Raw genomic sequence first — 14,036 nt, 5'->3', positions numbered from 1 at the left:
GCAGGCTCGACACCCACCAATCGAGGAGGGGGGGTGTGTGTCCATGGGCAGCCAACCCTAATAGACTATCGCCCCTCGGACTCGCGCTCGACAAACAGCGGGGGCACCAACAAACAGAACAAATGTCCGTTGGGCAGCCTGGCCTCTGCGGTGCGGTGCGGTGCTGCAGTCGGCCCACACCCTCCATGACTATCGAGACTATCAAGACTATCAAGACTATCAAGACTATCAAGACTATCAAGACTATCAAGACTGTCAAGACTGTCAAGACTATCGGTACTATCAGGGGTACCGCCGTAGCCTATCTCCTCCCCTCTGTCTGTCTCCCCATCAAATCAAGAAATATCAAGTTACTGAGGACTGGGAACGGGCCCTCGACCCATATAAATATATCCACGGGCACTGATCCTCTCTCCCCCCCTCTCTCCTTTCTTCTTCTTCCCCGTCTCTTTCTCCACCAATTCAACCCACCCCACCCCACGACCCCACGACTCCCTTTCCTCTCCCCTCGTCTTTACTCTCTTCAGAAATGGCTGTCACCATCGTCTCCAATGCCACCCTGGATGCTGGCCAGCCCGCGAAGAAAAAGGTCAACTTTGCCAACCTCGGTGTCGGTGCGGCCATGAACATGTTCGAGGTCACCACCCTCGGACAGCCCTTCGAGGTCATCAAGACCCACCTCGCCGCCAACCGACAGGACAACATGGTCACCGCCTTCAAGAAGATCTACCAGCGTGGAGGCATCTCTGGATTCTATCAGGGGTAACGCATCTTCACTTCGTGTTTTTTTTCTTTTCTTTTCTTTTCTTTTCTTTTCTTTTCTTTTTTTCCTTCTTTATCTTCGTCTTTACATCCCATCATGCTTTCCTTTGATATGATTCGACTGTCATTGACTGGAAGGAAGGGACAGGAAAAAGAAAAAAAAAAAGGCGACTAGTAAAAAGCCGAACGATCAGAAAGGGACCTTACAGTGCAACGATGACAGTCTAACTGACGAGACTCGCGACTTGTCACCAAAAAGAGCGACAGATGAACCAATTGAAACACAGGAAACACAGGAACAGACTCGGCAATGACATTGGATGTGGACGACGACGTCAACCAAGCAGGAAACCAAGCAGAGGACTACGTGATCATCATCATCATCATCATCATCATGGTTATCATCGCCAATGACACGGCTACTGTAGTCGCACCACAGAGGGAGCAACTACAAAGGATGACAATGGCGTCGGCAATCTTAAGATGTTCTCACGGTTTATTCCGCGTCCGTCTGGCTCAAAGCAATGCAGTTTTCCTCGACTGACATGTGCATCATTAGCTTTCTGTGCTCCCCCTTGACATCTCCTTTGATTTAATGGTGCATACTGTACCCGGAGAAAAAACCTATTTTCAGAAAGAAAGAAGGAAAATCGACCTGGCCTCTTCTCAATTGCAGACAGCTTGGCTTTTTTTTCTCTGACCGTTCTTTTACGCGAGTGAAGGACGATATTGATGACCCTCCCACTTTCGATTCGACATCTAGCAACGACCTCTCGCCACTTCTCCACTGCTCTCCAATGGAGCATTCTCCTTGTCCCTGTTTCCTCCACATTGTTTACATCGTGTCGTGTGTGTATTTATTTTGTTAAATTATCATATGAATTACCTATCGGAACTTCTTTTGAAAGCCTTTCGTGTGACTAATCCCATCTTTGAATCTCACTGCATATCTTTCCTGGACCTGATCAAGACTGATCCCCTGGGCTTGGATCGAGGCCAGCACAAAGGGCGCCGTCCTCATCTTTGCTGCTAGTGAAATCGAATACGTCGCCCTTAATACCGGCGGCGTCTCACCCTTTACCGCCGGTCTGCTCGGAGGTATGGGAGGCGGTCTTGCTCAGGCATACACCACCATGGGCTTCTGCACATTCATGAAGACCGTCGAGATCACCCGTCACAAGGCCGTCAGTGTCCCCGGCGCCCCCGCCCAAATGTCGACTTTTGCGGTCGCCTCCGATATCTTCAAGCGCGAGGGCATCCGTGGCATCAACAAGGGCGTCAACGCCGTCGCTGTGAGACAGTGCACCAACTGGGGATCCCGTCTCGGTCTCTCCCGTCTGGCTGAGGAGACCATTCGCAAGGTCCGCAAAACCGAGGCCGGAACGCCCTTGAACGCCTGGGAAAAGATCGCGGCCTCGGCCATCGGAGGTGGTCTCTCCATCTGGAACCAGCCCATCGAAGTCATCCGTGTTGAAATGCAATCACAGCTCAAGACCGTAGGACGACCCGAGAAGATGACCATCGCCAACTGTGCACGCTGGATCTGGCAGACAAACGGACTCAAGGGCTTCTACCGTGGATCCGTCCCACGTTTCGGTCTCGGCATGTGGCAGACGATCTGCATGGTCGCAGGAGGTGACGCATTGAAGAAGGTTGTAAATGAGAGGTATGGCAAGCACTAAAAAAGAAAGGGAATGCGTTCCGTTGTCGCGGATACTATCCCTTTCGCTCGTACATTTGCTTCTCTCCCTCTCTCTCGTAGATCCCCTTCCCTTTTTTTTTTTGCCTTAAGAACCGATGCTCTTTGTTGTATTCCTTTTCACTTGCCATTCCGTTGCTGCTGAACCCCACTCATTCTCACAACACCTCCATTGTACTGTACATCTATCTCTTTCACGATAAAAGTAATAAAATACAACACGTTCATTGACGCATACCGGAAGCATGCCATGGAACATAGCACATAGACAAAGAGGAGCTGATGTAGTTGATTCAATGCATGTATGCTGTGTTTGTTGAATGATATGTCGTTGTTTGTTGTCGTTGTGTCTCCATATGCTACTCTAATGCCTTCATTATTAAACGTCCTCTCCACTCTCCTCCTCCTCAAAATCACTCTCTGCAACGTCGTCCATGTCAATATCCGCGCCGTCCATTTCCTCCTCCGATTCGGGCTCATCGTCACTGGGCATGGCAACGACCTTCTCCTTCTCCGCATTCCTGTTGGCCACAATGGTCGAGCGCCCCTCAAAGGCCCGCCTGACTCCTGCGTTTGTGGCAATGTCCCAGATATTGACTTTGCCTGCCGATCCTGCCATCGCGAGGTTGAAGGGCGCATCCGGACAGAACGTAACCGAAAAGACCTGTCCGATATCGCTCTTGACATTTCGGCTCGTCACCATCGACGGTCGGTTCTCGTTCACATCCCATACCTTGACCGATCCGTCTGTTGATCCCGTCACAATGCATCCCCGCACAGTCGTGTTGATGTCCAGGGCCGAGACCGCCTTGTCGTGCGCATGGAGTCGGAACACGGGCTGAGCACCACTCTGACGAGCATCAAAGTACTGAACCATGCCGTCGTCCGTTGACACGTAGAAGCACTGGGCATCATGGGGGTCCCAGCGCAAACACTCGACATCTGCCTGCAGCTTCCATGTGGCACGAGCATCCGGTGCTCTCGAATCGAAGACTACGACAGTCTTGTCGTACGATCCAGTTGCCATGGCCGTCGACTCGACTGGGTTCCAGGCGAGAGCCTGGACCTTATCCGTGTGGTGACTGAACGAATGCGCGCACTGTTGTGTCGTCAGATCCCAGAGCTTCACTGTCGTGTCCGCAGATGCTGATGCCAAGATATTACGATGCTGCTTGTTCCACGCGAGAGCCAACACTGCATCCGTGTGGTATTCATTGTTGGGCTTCTATAAACATTATGAAGAAGGCCAAAAAGAAATGGAAGTAAAAGTAATATGGGGTTCCATGTTAGAAAGAATAATACAGAGTCGAGATGTCAATAAAAGTTCAGAGAAAGAAAGAAAAAAAAATCAGCTTATGAAGCATCGCATCTAAAATGTACATACCTTTGACTTTTTGGCGCCCTTCTTCTTTTTACTCTTGTCCTGTGCTCCCAGAACGGCATCCGGGTACATATTGTCGATCGTGTCCAGGTCCCAGATCTCGATCTCGGGGTCAAACGTTCCAACGGCAACATAGTTTCCTGGAGTCTGCATGCTGCTCTTGCGTCCAACTCGGAAGTCCAGCCACTCGAGGCACAGAGGGAAGGCTGGAAGCATGATATCGTGGTGCACGTACATATTGCCCTCGTTTTCCTCTGATTCGTCGTACAGATAGACTTCCAAATGTGAAATATCGTCCTCGGTCTTGGCGGCCAACAATAGGTTGTCTGTAGGCTGGATCAACACATCCTCTTCGTCCTCGTCCTCCTCGTCCCTCAAGGTAATATATGGATCCTCCCGATTGGATGTGTAGTACGTGAGTCCCTTCAAGTTACTGAAAATCGTTGCCTCTATTGGAGAAAGATCCCACATCAAAGAGGGGAAGAGAGAGAGAGAAAGTATTACAGAGCTGTGTTAAGGGACGATCAATGCCAACCAGTCCAGGTAATCAATAACCACGTCCTAGAGATAGTAAAAAAGAGGTTGTACCTTGACCCTCAGGCTTCTCCTCGTCATAGTCGTCCAAGTTATACTCTGAAAGCTCTGGATTTGTTTCTTTGATGGTCTCCACTTCCATTCCATTGGCACTGTAAAGTATTGAAAGCAACAGGTGTCGTCAGTATCAGTAGATCTACATCAGAAAAGAACAATCCGCTGCAAAAGGAAAGCAATTGATGGTGACCTACACTCTCTCTGCTTTCTTTGCGGCATCCAGTTCTTCTTTAGCGTCCGCAAGATGCTGGGCTGTATAATCGTTGATTCGCTTGAACTCTTTCTCGTCCAGGTCGTACTTGTCGGGCCTAGCCTGGGCAGCACCCCTGCGGACCCATTGCAGTGCTGAAATCATGGTTGTTTAAGGCTGTATATCGAGGCATGGAATAATGAAGATAGGTGTTAGAGACAGCGGCGGTAAGAGTGCGGACTCTACCTGCGTGTCGAGGTGCGTGTAGACTTACGAGGGTGGAAAAAGGAGAAGGGGGAATGGGGAAAGAGGTGAGGAATGCAAACAACTGGGCGGCAGTGAAGGAGCGAGGGGTACAAAAAAAAAAAAAAAGAAAGAAACGATAAACATGGCAGGCAGTCCGAACAAGCCACACACTTCTCATCAACCATCCTGAAATGGCCCCGTTTTTACATATATACACACATGTTAAAAAAAAAACCTGATATTTTATTAGAACGTTTGGCGCGATGTCTTCTTTCTGGCCTCTATCGTGAGCAATTGGATGTTTGAGAGACGGTGTAGTGGCGGTTGTATGGGTGCATGTAGCGGTCGAGAGGTTGAAAGGAAAGGGCGAGTTGAGTGGGGATGAATAAGGGCTTGTTAAAGGTCTCCCTTACAGATCAGGGCGGACCATGAATCCGGGGCCAGTGGGTTCAGAGGTCAGCGTGGTCAAACCTCCCTTGGGTTCGCAGGTATGACGACCAGACTGGGGGCCAGCCTTAAGAGGCTTGTCAGTCTTGAGAGACTCGAGCACCTTGACAGTCGTCTCTGGGGTCAGATCCTCGTAGTAGTCATCGTTGACAGCCAACACTGGTGCGTTTACACAAGCACCAGCGCACTCGACCTCAACCAGCGTGAACCTGCCGTCCTTGGTGGTCTCTCCGACCTTGATGCCCAAGTCCGACTCGATGGTCTTCAAAATCTCTGTTGATCCGCACAATTGGCAAGGCGTAGTCGTGCACAGCTGAAGGAAGTATTTGCCGACGGGTTCACTATGTCAGATATGGATAACAACGAGACAGGATTATGACCGAACGCGTTAGTTGTGCGTGCAGTCTCATGAATCAATATATCCATGCCGGTAGTACGCCTCGCCATCCTGAGTTAAACCAATGGCCGTTTGCCCCTTCATGGTCCTGTGCTGGGCCGTCATCCAATGTCCATTCCTTTCGTCGATTGCCAGAGAGGTGTTACAGTGCTGCATCTCCAATTGAATCCATATGTACAGGTGTCCTGTAAAAAAACGTCGCTGAAAAGGATGTCCGGGAATAAAGATATAAACGTACCGGTTGTACATGGTGTAAAAGGTGGCGACCTCGTAGACGCGCATGGGAGGGACTTCAACCATCGTGGCGACGGCATTCATGACGGGCAAGCTGGTCCAGCCGAGCTGACGCTGGCCCAGGTCCAACAAGGGCATGATGGCCCCCTTCTTGTACTGAGGAGGGTACTTGGCAATGATCTCCTTTGCGCGCTCCATGTTTTCGGGAGTGAATTCGAACTTGACGTTGGCATTGTTGTCAGAAGTATCGCGGTGCTATTCGTAAAACAAGAAGTTTCAGCTTAATGTTTGGACGATACATACAAACATCAGGCACAAATGCACTCTCGGAGGGAGGAATAAAAAGGTACAACGCGGATAGAAACGCGCGCGGCGCCAAGGTCGGAACTTTGAGGTGATGCGCTGTTTCAACGCGGAAGATGATGAAGGCAAAAGTAAAGAAAGGGCCGCGATAGTTGAATGGGGTACTAAAGTAGCGCTTAGTGCCACCCCGAGCATCTCGGAAATCAGGTCCGGAAGCGGAAATATGGGCTGATCAGGTCGAATAATTACCACAAACAGCTTGTCGGAGAGTGCAATGCGGGAGGAGGTGATGGTGCGCTTGGCGGCGACAGAGCAGAGGGCGGGTGCAGCAGCAGCCTGCTTGAGGAGGGATCGGCCGAGCATGGTGGATGTATGTGTGAAAGGATGGGGGAGCGGGAATGGGGGACGAGAATTGAGATTGAATCTTGCTCCTGTTTGTTGCCGAACGAACGGCCTCCAAAAGAGTACAGAACAATTCAGGCGCAAGTACGTCACAGAACGCATCCTCGCAAGAAAGTGCATCTGAACTGAAGAGCATATCCCTTTGATCTATTGACCTCTGAGACTATGTAAACTATACAACATATCTTTGATCGTCTCAGACCGCCCTTGATCTTTTCTAGCCCTCCTTCCCCTTGTGTGGAGCATGCTTTGGTCCTCCTTCCTCTTTATTCAAGCATGCCTTGGTCTCTTGGCGTCCCCCCTCTCAGCATACCGCTGGCTATGTGCACTGATATCATCGGCACTCGACCGCGTATAGTTACTATATACATCGTCGTGTGCAATGATAGTCATTCAGCATCCATCCCTCCTTGTTTTCCTGTTCTTTGACTCCCTGCTCCCTCATAAAACAGAAAGAGACTACACAGAAAAAAGAGGCTAGGGCGTGGGTCGAAACACTCATTTTACACGCAAAGATGAGAGCTGGCTGTGATTACCCTTTAGCCTAACATCGAGAGAATGGCAATACTCCGTTTTACCACTTTTCCGTAGCGCAAACGTACCCGCGCAGTATGATTCAAAACTCGAGGGTCTATTCGTATTCAACTAAAGATTAAAAAAGGCAGGAAATCGTCGCGTTCTAACACGGATTCTGACTAAGAGGCGTTCAGCCATAATCCAACGGATGATAGCTTCGGGCCATTGCCTGCTCAGGCAGGCCCAAATACCAATCATCCGAATGAACGGTTCCTCTCGTACTAAGTCCAATTACTATTGCAACAACATTTCATCAGTGGGGTAAAATTAACCTGTCTCTCGACGGTCTAAAGCCAGCGCACGTTCCCTATTAGTGAGTGAACAGTCCAACGCTTACTGAATTCTGCTTTAGTATGATAGGAAGAACCGACATCGAAGGATCAAAAAGCAACGTCGCTATGAACGCTTGGCTGCCAAAGCCTATTACTCCTGCTTAGCTATTCCACAATACAAACCAGCTCTCTATTATGAATGCAGTCGATGGGGTCTTACACCTCTACAATCTGTTAATGACATGACTATCATCCTTGTCGAAATCTTGCCTTTTCCCCATCCTGCTAAGGTCACAGCTCTCGAGCTAGGCATGTAGAATCCGTTAGGGATCTTGAAGACAAACTAAGACGATATACCCCTCGCCCCTTGCCGTTTTTTTTAGCTCACCTGCAGTCTAGTCGCGTACCCCTCAGGTTCCTCATATGGGGAATGCCTGGTCCTCGAGAGCATCTTTTACAGCGGCAAGGATCCATTGATACGCGCTGAAGCGCACAACTATAAAACGGAACGCGAACGCGACATGTCCCCGCACAACCCCTCCTCTCTCTCTTAGTCTCCTCTCTCTCACTCTCGCGCACACATTCTTCAAGGGTCCCTAAGCCATAACATGGCATCCTTCGTCTTTATAATCCTCATTCTTGCCATCATACTCCAGTGTATTCTCGCACTCCCCCCTCCGCTCAATGTGCCTCTGCCCAAGGAATTCGCTCAGTACACCGTCTTAGAGCAGCGAGATACCATTCCGGATCCATGGATCGATGAAGGATCCGCACCGTCCGACCAAGTCATTTCCCTCGGCATCGGCTTCAAGCTGCAGAACCTTCAAGAGTTTGAACGCCGGTTCACGGAGATTAGCACGCCTGACCACCAGAACTACCAGAAACACATGACCGCCGATCAGGTCCACGCGATGCTCAATCCCGCAGAAGACACAGTTAAGCTTGTTCTCAGCTGGCTCAAAGCCTTTGGCATCGAGGGAACTCACGACCACCAGTGGATCAAGGTGGAGCTGGCGGTGGCACAAGCCAATACACTCCTCCAGGCACAGTACAAGATCTATCGCGACCGTAACACCGGCAAATCCATCACCCGCACTCAGTCGTACAGCATCCCAAGCTCCCTTCTTGACATTGTCGATTTTGTGACGCCGGCAACGTCCTTTGAGAAGGATCTAAGACCTTCCAAACCCTCCACGGCCCTAAAACTAGCCAAAAGACAAACCGCACCTGTCTGCGCAAATCAAGTAACCCCAAGTTGCATCTTTGATCTCTACGGTATTCCGAGGAACAGGTCTACGCAAGCGGACAACAGCATTGCTGTTTCTGGTTTCTTAGGAGAGAATGCGAACAAGGCAGATCTAGCGCGGTTCTTGCGTGATCTCCGTCCAGACTTGAATCCGGCTCCTACCTTTGCAGAGGTCTTTATCGATGGTGGCGTGAATCCCCAAGACCCTGCCCTGGCTGGATTAGAAGCTAACCTGGACATTCAGTATACAGTCGGGATCGCGAGCGGGGTACCGACGCAATTCATAACCTAGGGACGAAACGACATGACCGGCTTCCTCGATGTTGCGAACTTTCTGCTCCACCAGCCTGTAGTCCCCACCGTTCTCAGCATAGGCTATAAAATTGATGAGCGTGTGGTATCTCAGAGAGTTGCAAATAATTTGTGCAACGTGTACATGCAGCTTGGAGCCAGGGGAACCAGCGTTATTCACTCTTCTGGAGACGGTGGAGTGGCCGGAGTAAACGTCGATACCTATTGTGGTAACACGTTCGTACCAACATTCCCATCGACCTGTCCCTTCGTGACCAGTGTCGGAGCAACGACAGGCATCCAGCCGGAAGTGGGTGCAGGGTTGTCTGCTGGAGGGTTCTCGAACTACTTCAACAGACCCCAGTATCAAGCCGGTGCCGTGAACAGCTATATTAACCGATTGGGTAGCCAGTACAACGGTCGCTACAACGCAAACGGCCGTGCATACCCAGATGTCGCCGCCCAGGGCATGGTCGTCACGATAGCCCTTGGAGGCCAGTGGGGACTGGTCGAAGGTACATCCGCCAGCGTCTCCATCTTTGCTTCAGTCATCGCCCTCCTCAATGACCAGCTGATACGCGCAGGAAGGGCGCCGATGGGATTCTTGAATCCTTTTCTCTATAGCAATCCTGGAGCATTGAACGACATTGTCCATGGCAACAATCCAGGGTGCAACACAAACGGGTTCTCTGCAGTCAGCGGCTGGGATCCTGTCACGGGCCTGGGCACACCCAACTTTCAAAGAATGCTTACGGCCCTCGGATTCTGATGCGATATTTTGTGTAGCGATTCTTGTCACCTATGTTGTTGTCTCAGCGTAGTCGAATAATAAATAACCCGAAGCTATCATCTGCTGGATCATGGTTGATGTAACAGAGCTCAGACAAGGAGATACATCTGATGAGGACTATGATATGAATCTGATGGGTACGTCTAAAGGTAAAAGTAGGGGTTTAGATGACCATTTATATCGGGCTAAGGGCCAATGGTAAATGGTATAAGTACAATGAATGCAACAGCAGCGCCTGCTTATATATTCACTTGCAGACAAGAAAGTCAACAAGACAAGAGAAGGATCTTTATTTCCAGGGCATACGGCACCTTATAAAGCAGTTCTTGTCTGCACTACGTGAAGGGTACTCTTCTCTGCTCGCACCTACTACATTGGTCAATATAGTGCAATACTCATTCACTCCAACAACGATGTAGCCTAGGCATCTGGCCTAACTCAATCCCGCCCAGAAACCTGTAAATCATGAAAACACAAATAGTATGCTAAATGCAACTTGTGAATCTTACAACGCGCATGCCCATAATTCCTAATGATAGCCTACATGCCAATGTTATCACTATCATAGTCTCTTGCCAGGAATGCTCCACAGATTTTGCTGATACGACAGGTGTAAATACAAAAAAAAAAAAAAGAAGAAACTCGTGTGGACTTTGAGTGCAGAATTGGGGGGGGGGGGGGGGTACATTGTGAATATGAAGACCCCAGGATGGACTCTTCCATGGATTCAGAGAAACCACAAACACGTCCAAGATGTCCTTTTTCCATGAAAATGGGCGGGCGGCTCGATTTGATAGCCAAATCCTCCACAGGTGATGATCAAAGGAATAGTCTCACCAACCGCTCGAGAATTCCTTCTGCAGGGATGGCTATCAATGGTGGTTTTTTACGTAGAGTCTCGCTGTACAAAGATTGGTATCTTTGCTACAGCTGTAGAAATTAAATGTATTCCATAATCCTATTGACTGCGTGTGCGCAGGAATCGCGCCAATGCCGTAGCAGAGACCAATTGCAGGTTTTATTAGTGTCTATACTTTTAATATTCGCCCCAGATCCATCTCATTTGCTCTTCTTGCCCTTCTTCTTGTTCTTCTTTTTCGTCTTCTTTTTATCCTCTGTTGTCGCAGCCGCAGGACTTGATCCCTCCTCGTCATCGTCCTCCTTGTCCTCGGCATCGCCACCACTGCCCTCTGTACTGACCATCGTAGCAGACGCGAGCACGTCTTCCCTAGCTTCAGCATCAGCAACAACTGTAGGTATAAGATTGGTTTCCACCTGCACCACATCATTCGCTGTCTCGCTGCCCTCGGCTCTATTGGACGATCCAGCGGTCTGCAAAAACGATTGTCCGACTTGCTCCTGCTCCTGCTCCTGCTCCTGCTCCTGCTCCTGCTCCCGACCCTGATCCTGCTCTTCATTAGATTGGTGGAGCACATTCTTGGTTGATTCACCGATGCCACTCAGTAGGTCTCCGGTGCTATCCCAAGGGTTATCACGGCGTCCGTCACCAATCTCCTCATACACCGCAAGAACGCTTGCGCTTATAGGCTTGCCCAGATGATCATCCTCCTGTGCAAAGGCCGAGTGCTCATTCTCATAGTACATGGCCGAGGCAACAGGGAAATCGGGTTGGCTTTCGACATCAGAGTCCTGCTGGGTGGTGTGTCTAAGAGGTGGGGTGCTCTCCAGAGTCGAATTCTCACTGTCTTCAACGCCACCAGCATCGCTGTCCTCGTCCCGCCGAGTATCCAAACTATCATTGCCATCTGCATCCTGAATATTCTCCAGTCGCATCTCCTCTGATCCTTTGATCGTATGGCGGTTCACCAACCCCTTCTCCACTTGGTCAGAGGCCCAAATGGGCGCCTGTCTCCGGTGCAGATCCAGGTCTTTCTGCTCGTCTGAAGAGCTATCTTCAATATCCTCGTCTTCTGCAACCATCGGATTGGCAATCATCTCCGCACTGCCCTCTTTTACATGAAATTTGATGGTAGAGGTCGCTAGTGCTGACTCTGTATCTTCGTTGCTGACTGCGCTCGGCGCTGTAGAGTCCAGATCGATGTTCTGGAAAAAGTCCTCCTCCAGTTTGCCAGGACTAAAGTCAAATAGAACAGCCGGTGTTTGTACAGAGACAGGAGTAGGGCTCAAGATATCGACATTTGTGTGCTCATTCCTGGTTTTTCTTGCTGGCGACGTAGGTGATGATGTCTGAGGAATAGGATGAATAGTAGGACCAGTTGTTTGAATCGATGCGGGCAAATGCTGGAGTTTCCTTGAAGAAGTCGCTTCTTTGGGGGATAACGGTTGGGGGACTGGTGCTTGCTGTTGTTGCTGCCGTTGCTGAAGAGACAATTTCCTTGTACGCTCCTCTGCATGTCCATCCAGAGTTCTCAGCAACTCTTGTATTTCCTCTGTCTTTTGTTCAAACTGTCTCCTATGTGTTTCTCTCTATTGCAACACCGATAATAAAGATTAAATTAGCACACTTTATCTCCGATGGCCACGAAATATCAGTTTGCGGTAAAACAAAGACCATCGTCCTACCAAAACGTTTAAGAACGGGATTCCGAAGCTCTCGTGAATCTCTTTGAGGCCGAGTCCGGTCTTCATGCTGGCGTCCAGGTGCCTTATCAGGTTTGCAGGAGCACAGGGCTGTCTATTGCGTATGCTGTTATGTTCTCTCATAAGTGTTTTCACACGTTCGCTAGGTAGAACAGGTTGTGGATGACTGTCGTCTGAGAAATTGCTCTACCAAAAGAATCAAGAAAATGCTCAATTAAACGACAGCTAATATTATGGAAAAAAGACTTTCCAGAAATGTGTTGCGGTGCAAAAAGTCAGCATACCAAAATTAGGACAGGCATGTTAATGGGAATCTCCTCGAGTGCTTTGACGGCATAGTCAAAGGTCCATGATTTGGAGATATCGTAGAGCAATATAACGCCATCTGTGTTCCGATAGACGTCGATTGTCGAAGCGTCGAGCGAGAATCCCGCGTGTGGTACTGACTCTGCACCCACCGCAGGTCTTGCTTTAGAAGGAGATACGGCTATAAAAAGTTGTCCAAAGAACGAAAAACATTAGAGGAATTCTCAACATTTCAGCCATGTACGATGAAAAAATACGGTGTCTCTCCTTACGAGCATGATTATCGATTTTGAGGGTTGTATTATTGTTGGATGCCTTGAGTTCTCCAGACTGGACACCTTTGTCAACCACATCCCAGATCTCGACTTTGATAATGTCCTTGGTGTCTAGATATCCAAGAGAAGCGCCGATCAGTAAGACTTGTCCATGGGTGACAGAGCGATGAAATTAATTTCCGCGAGTATCAATGATGAAGACTCGGACAACTAATGTTCCATGGGGTCGCGTAGATAAAGTGGATATTACTCCAGGGGCCAGCAAAAGTTGTCGTCATTGCCCATGCCCCCGGACAAGAACCTTAAAAATAGAATAGGACCGGAGTTCTTCCACATAGGGTGGATTGTTTCATGAACTACGCAGCCCAGCAATCCAGATGACAGAGAAGTCCTTACGAGGGTATTGCCAGGGAATGTTGGCGACCTGGATCTGCTCCGTCGTCTTGTATTCCTGCTCGTTCTTGAAGGGAAGTCCTTGTAATCGCTCGACTAGAAAAACAACGCGGTTTAGCAATCATTGGTCTGTGCTCCCTGTATTGTTTGACATCATTTTTCTCGCATGTGTCTGCGAATGCGATAGCGTGTTGGGGCTATTAGACTTACAAACAGAGGTCTTCCCTGTCCTGATGTCGCCACGGATAACAACTTTCACTATTAAATATCCATTCGATATAGGAAACACGAAGGATCAGTGCAGATTAGTTTCGGTATTGCCCACGCGAACTGTTCGATCCAGTGTTCTGAGGGTCATTATGGCGATCAATAGTTCTATCCGTGGGATGGCAGATGCTTCAGTGTCCGTACTATTGAGTGGTATGCCCTTGTTAAATGAGGCGTGGATTGGTTTCACTTTGGTCGACACGCCATGGTCTTGGGAGTCGTTGGTCTGAGGAGGACCGTTCTGCTGGGAAGTGCTGTTGAAAGGCCATAGTTTTTGAAACTAGACACACATTGAGATTCCATGGTTAGGAAATGAAGATCAGAGGATGGTCCTGAGTTGAATGGAAGAGCCAACCTGCATACCATGGCGAAAGGGAATGTAAGAAAAGGGGAACGGAAGGAAGAG

At 49.3% G+C, this 14,036-nt stretch overlaps 5 protein-coding genes across 5 annotated transcripts; 2 read left to right on the top strand and 3 right to left on the bottom strand.

The window, feature by feature from the left end:
- Positions 1 to 529: 529 nt before the first annotated feature.
- On the top strand, positions 530 to 2,444 carry BC939DRAFT_396998 (mitochondrial carrier domain-containing protein; the record flags this gene model as incomplete). Its single annotated transcript, XM_051552326.1, has 2 exons — positions 530 to 762; positions 1,733 to 2,444. The coding sequence occupies 2 exons, from the start codon at positions 530 to 532 to the stop codon at positions 2,442 to 2,444; spliced, it is 945 nt and encodes a 314-aa protein (XP_051412432.1).
- Positions 2,445 to 2,840: 396 nt separating this feature from the next.
- BC939DRAFT_477026 (WD40-repeat-containing domain protein) lies at positions 2,841 to 4,788 on the bottom strand (the record flags this gene model as incomplete). Its single annotated transcript, XM_051558638.1, has 4 exons — positions 2,841 to 3,686; positions 3,846 to 4,291; positions 4,431 to 4,528; positions 4,628 to 4,788. 4 exons carry the CDS (start codon positions 4,786 to 4,788, stop codon positions 2,841 to 2,843), a joined length of 1,551 nt encoding a protein of 516 aa, XP_051412431.1.
- A 315-nt stretch (positions 4,789 to 5,103) lies between these two features.
- BC939DRAFT_451078 (putative NADH-ubiquinone oxidoreductase 24 kDa subunit mitochondrial precursor) lies at positions 5,104 to 6,673 on the bottom strand. Its single transcript, XM_051555609.1, has 3 exons — positions 6,500 to 6,673; positions 5,952 to 6,202; positions 5,104 to 5,657 (listed from the first exon to the last, which is right to left on the bottom strand). Exons 1-3 carry the CDS (start codon positions 6,611 to 6,613, stop codon positions 5,279 to 5,281), a joined length of 744 nt encoding a protein of 247 aa, XP_051412430.1. The 5' UTR covers positions 6,614 to 6,673; the 3' UTR covers positions 5,104 to 5,278.
- A 1,435-nt stretch (positions 6,674 to 8,108) lies between these two features.
- On the top strand, positions 8,109 to 9,880 carry BC939DRAFT_486948 (subtilisin-like protein; the record flags this gene model as incomplete). Its single annotated transcript, XM_051559339.1, has 2 exons — positions 8,109 to 9,014; positions 9,039 to 9,880. The coding sequence occupies 2 exons, from the start codon at positions 8,109 to 8,111 to the stop codon at positions 9,804 to 9,806; spliced, it is 1,674 nt and encodes a 557-aa protein (XP_051412429.1). The 3' UTR covers positions 9,807 to 9,880.
- A 905-nt stretch (positions 9,881 to 10,785) lies between these two features.
- Positions 10,786 to 14,029, bottom strand: BC939DRAFT_528800 (uncharacterized protein). Its single transcript, XM_051561476.1, has 8 exons — positions 13,994 to 14,029; positions 13,775 to 13,910; positions 13,574 to 13,621; positions 13,367 to 13,459; positions 12,968 to 13,081; positions 12,674 to 12,876; positions 12,372 to 12,575; positions 10,786 to 12,275 (listed from the first exon to the last, which is right to left on the bottom strand). The coding sequence occupies exons 1-8, from the start codon at positions 13,994 to 13,996 to the stop codon at positions 10,887 to 10,889; spliced, it is 2,190 nt and encodes a 729-aa protein (XP_051412428.1). The 5' UTR covers positions 13,997 to 14,029; the 3' UTR covers positions 10,786 to 10,886.
- Between the last annotated feature and the right edge of the window lie 7 nt (positions 14,030 to 14,036).

The sequence above is a fragment of the Gamsiella multidivaricata genome (assembly GCF_025024155.1).
Source record: "Gamsiella multidivaricata strain RSA 2152 chromosome Unknown BC939scaffold_31, whole genome shotgun sequence".
Taxonomy (NCBI): domain Eukaryota; kingdom Fungi; phylum Mortierellomycota; class Mortierellomycetes; order Mortierellales; family Mortierellaceae; genus Gamsiella; species Gamsiella multidivaricata.
Note: the sequence above shows the minus strand (reverse complement) of the source record. Positions and strands in the feature narration are given on the sequence as shown.